The 4,491-nt window shown below is 38.0% G+C and overlaps 1 protein-coding gene across 2 annotated transcripts; it reads left to right on the forward strand.

Annotated features, from left to right (window-relative positions):
• Positions 1-287: 287 nt before the first annotated feature.
• Positions 288-4,193, forward strand: LOC131040395 (pentatricopeptide repeat-containing protein At1g11290, chloroplastic). 2 transcript variants are annotated; one of them, XM_057973306.2, is made up of 2 exons: positions 288-3,181; positions 3,294-4,193. In XM_057973306.2, the coding sequence occupies exon 1, from the start codon at positions 565-567 to the stop codon at positions 2,719-2,721; it is 2,157 nt and encodes a 718-aa protein (XP_057829289.2). In that variant the 5' UTR covers positions 288-564; the 3' UTR covers positions 2,722-3,181; positions 3,294-4,193. The 2 variants fall into 2 exon arrangements, with proteins under 2 accessions (XP_057829289.2, XP_057829290.2); XM_057973307.2 differs by having other exon boundaries at positions 3,302-4,191.
• Positions 4,194-4,491: the final 298 nt, after the last annotated feature.

Raw genomic sequence — 4,491 nt, forward strand, 5'->3', positions numbered from 1 at the left:
AGAGTGGGTGTTGCATAGATTTTTTTAAGAATTTTTTAAAGGAGGTGGTCCCATGAAATTTGTAGTGCACTTCTACTTAAAAATTAAAGCTCCTAAATTGAAGAAAGCTGGTGGTCCCATGAACAATGCAATTAGTTTAAACATTTTAGCTCCTAAATTTAAAGATTAATTGTATCTTATTTTTTAGTGTGCAATTTTAACAATAATTTTTTATTAAATTATAATTGACAAATGACATAAATTATCACTAAACTGTAGGGGTTAATTCCAGCCCTACAGGATGAGAAATGAAAATCTAAAAAATTTGAGCTTCTACTTTTTAAAAGAAGATTCCAAATAATCTTCTCAGCCAAAAAAAGAAAATCCATGAGACCACCTTTTCCATAAAAATAGAGCCAAACCCTCCCATGAAACCCAGCCTAATAATCCACTACAGTATCCTCTCTAACATTTAGAGAAGGTAATTTTCTTTTCACATATATATGCTTCTCTATACCAGAGGATGAATTGATGAATGATTGTGGATGACAATGGCAGAACAAGAGTACAGAGCTTACAAAGAAAATGCGACATTTGAGTTGGGTTTTCCACTGTTGTCCTGGCTATAATAATCTGCACTTTTTTCTTCGAGAAACTGTTCTAAGATCTAACCTTAAACCGCTATGGAAATCACTGCCATGCCATACTTCCGCGATATGCAACTCTACTCAACCAGATTCTATGGCCAATATCACATCTTATGCTTTAATGTTACATTCATGTACCAATGTCCAAACACTAAACCAAATCCATGCCCACATCCTCATGGCCGGGCTTCACAGCAATAATTATTTAGGTGTTAAACTTGTGGATTTGTATGCTGTGTTTGGTAACGTGGAGGATGCTCGCCAAGTGTTTGAAAAAATGTACAAGCCAAAAACCTTTTCGTGGACCACAATGTTAAGAGGGTATGCCAGGAATGGGTATTTTGAGGAGGCTATTTCCCTTGTTGGGCAAATGGATTTGGTTGGAATGCAGTTAGATAATTTCACCTTTCCCTTTGCTCTCAAGGCGTGTGGCGGCCTCTCTGCTTTGCAAGAGGGCAAACAGATCCATTCTCGCATACTCAAAGCTCGATTTCAGTTAAACGTTTATGTGGCAGCTTCGCTTGTGGATATGTACACCAAATGTAGCCGATTAGAGGATGCACGGAAGGTATTTGACATAATGTCTGAAAGAGATGTTGTCTCTTGGACTGCCATTATTGGTGGATATGCACAGAGTAAGTGCCTTAATGAGGCTTTGATTCTCTTCCATCAAATGCAACTGGAGGCAATGAGGCCGGATTCGGTTGTTTTGATAAGTGTGCTATCAGCATGCACCCAATTAGGAGCTCTACAACAAGGCAAGTTCCTTCATAATTTTATATTCAAAGGTGGGTTTGAGTCGGATGTTTCTTTAATGAATTCCTTGCTAGATATGTATGCAAACTGTGGGGAGATAGGATTTGCATGGAAGGTGTTTGACAAAATGTGTAAAAGAGATGTGATCTCATGGAGCACTATGGTGGCTGGGTATGCCAAGACTGGAGATGCCAGTAACGCCTTGAATCTCTTTAATCAAATGCTAGTTTCAGACATAAAACCCAACTTCGTTACAATGGTGAGTGTACTCCTTGCATGTATCCACTTGGGATTTTTGCAGCTAGGGGAGGGGATGCATGGGTACATAATTAAAAGTGGGTTGGAGTCGAATGTTTCTGTGGAAACTCGACTTCTAGACATGTATGCCAAATGTGGGAATATGGACAATGCTTACAAAATGTTTTCCATAAATCCTAGAAGAGATGTTGTCTCATGGAGTGTGATGATTGCAGGATATGTCCGTAATAAACGTGCTCATGAGGCATTGAAACTTTTTATTCAAATGCAGCTCGTTAAAATGATACCAGACTCGGTTACCATTGTGAGTGTCCTACAAGCATGTGCTCAAATGGGTGCCTTGCAACAAGGGAAGTGTTTGCACAAGTATATAATTACAAGTGGACTGCATTTAGATGTTTTTGTGGAAACTGGCTTAATAGACATGTATGGAAAATGTGGGAGTATAGATATTGCGCGCCACTTGTTTGATAGACTGTCTTCTAAAGATGTTGTCTCATGGAGTGCAATGATTGCAGTGTGTGGAATCCATGGTCATGGAAAGGATGCCCTTGATGTTTTTACCCGCATGCAGCAGATGTCCATTCAACCCAACCATGCCACTTTTGTTTCGGTTCTATCAGCTTGCAGTCATGCGGGCCTTGTGGATGAAGGTTGGCACCACTTCAATAGCATGAGTCGAGATTATCATATCACACCGCAGGCTGAGCACTATGCTTGTATGGTTGATCTGCTAGGGCGTGCTGGAAGTCTGGAGGAGGCAGAAGATTTTATTCTTAAGATGCCAATAGAGCCTGATACCAATATATGGGGAGCATTGCTTGGTGCCTGCCGAATTCACTGTAACGTAGCATTAGGAGAGCGGGTAGCAAAACGTCTGTTTGACTTAAGTCCTTCAAATGCTGGATATTATGTCCTATTATCAAACATATATGCCGCTGCAGGGAGGTGGGATGATGTGGCAAAAATGAGAGTAATGATGAGAGGGATGGATTTGACAAGAACACCAGGATGTAGCTCAATTGAAGTAGACAATAAGGTCCACGAATTCCGTATGGAAGATATTGCACCTTTAGTCTGAAGAAACTTCATCACTATTGGATTACAATAGGTATTGGAGACATTGACTGTGTAGGTCAATGTAACTTTTGTCCTGCATGACTTGAAGTGGGTGGATGAAAATGTGCCCTGTGGTCATTATGACAAGATGGCTATAGCATTCGGTTTTCTAGCACATCCCAGGGTTCCCTATCCACAACGCTATGAACTTTTGTTTGGGATAAGTGTTGGTGCCAGTCATAGTTTCTGCAAACAAGAACTCCACCAGGTGAACGATTATGGTTGAACATCATTATCAAAGATAATATGTCTAAGCTGTTTGTGCAAATGGATATTGACAAATCGCATGTGCTTCATGGTGTATCACAAGCTCTATATGACTCCAACTTTTGAGTTATAATACGGGATTTTTTATAAGAGTTGGAACATTCTTTCAGCTAATCACTGTCATTGATCAACACTGAACATTGTTAGTTCTACAGGTGAGCTTTTTGTATCAGTCCAATTTTTGGGTTATAATATGGAGTTTTTTCTAATGTTTAGAGTATTCTGTCAGTTATTCATTTTTTATTAATTAGCACATAACATTACTAGGTTTGCAGGTGAGCCTTGGCTGCAGAGAAGCCTTCTGTAAGGCCTGAGTGGAAGCACAGTGAAAGGTAGTCGTCACTCAAAAACACCCTTTACATTCTCATTTATGTAGATCCTCAGTCTGTTCAAACTTCAAGTTGACAGAAAATGATTAACAAGGATGAAAACTGTTCTCATCATTTCAAGGATTATATCCTTTTTGAGTTTAAGAATGATCCAGTTAAATTAGGGAGGAAACAAAAGCTTGCCTAGTTGAAAATTCATGGATTTATCACTGACCTTGAATTGGCAACCAGATTTCTATGCTCTCTCTTTTAAAATTGTAGTATTATGCGTGAATACTTCAATTCGAGAAAGTAATCTAAGTGAGATATTCGTATGATTAATGCATTGTTGGAATTTGTTTCATGCCGAATGGTTTTGCACATTTGATATTCAAAGCAAACATTTTCTGCAATCATATCACTCTAGGGGATCTTCATACAGCCACTGAAGGAGCTCTTCTTTGCTTTGAAAGCCCTTGTCAAAGCATGCCCTACAATCAATGTAAATATTTTTAAAAACCACAACCATTTTATTTTTTATTATTTTTATTTTTATTTTTCACTAAGTACGCACATCAAGCTAAAATGTACCATGACATTATGCTTTTGGGTCAAAAGCATGCTTCAGAGGCTATCAGCCCCCCTGAGTTTTCTTCAGGTTCACTACAAAGATTGGATTATGGAATTACTTTTAACCTTATGTGTGGAAGATGCTCCAAATAACGAGTTTGGGATTTATCTGTGAAGCTTTTTTGAAGTCTTTTATGTTTGAATGGGAAAACTGAATGTTTGAGAGTAATGATATTCTCTCATCAACATCCATAATAACTTTATATGTAACAATGCCAAATTTAGTTTAGAGCTGTTGTCATCCTTATGTTTAAGCATGATTTTGGATTTGGAATAGAAATAATATATTATTCCTTTAAATCATCCATTAGTTCATAAAATCTGACATTAAATTAGCTTGAAGAATATTGTGTTTTTGGTATTGAAGTTCAAAAGTCATGAAACTGACACGTCTGCCATTATATTGGAGTTAAAAATCAGATGTTTAAAACCTTGAACAGTGCTCTGTTTTGAGATCCACACATCTTTAATATGCTTGATATGCTTTTTATAATGGCATTTCCTGCTCTAAGTGATGAGGGGTTGGA

This window comes from Cryptomeria japonica, chromosome 7 (assembly GCF_030272615.1).
Source record: "Cryptomeria japonica chromosome 7, Sugi_1.0, whole genome shotgun sequence".
NCBI classification, from domain to species: domain Eukaryota; kingdom Viridiplantae; phylum Streptophyta; class Pinopsida; order Cupressales; family Cupressaceae; genus Cryptomeria; species Cryptomeria japonica.

Bases quoted from the DNA above. Each gene is read 5' to 3' on its own strand.
- LOC131040395 (XM_057973306.2), top strand. From the start codon at position 565: ATGCGACATTTGAGTTGGGTTTTCCACTGTTGTCCTGGCTATAATAAT.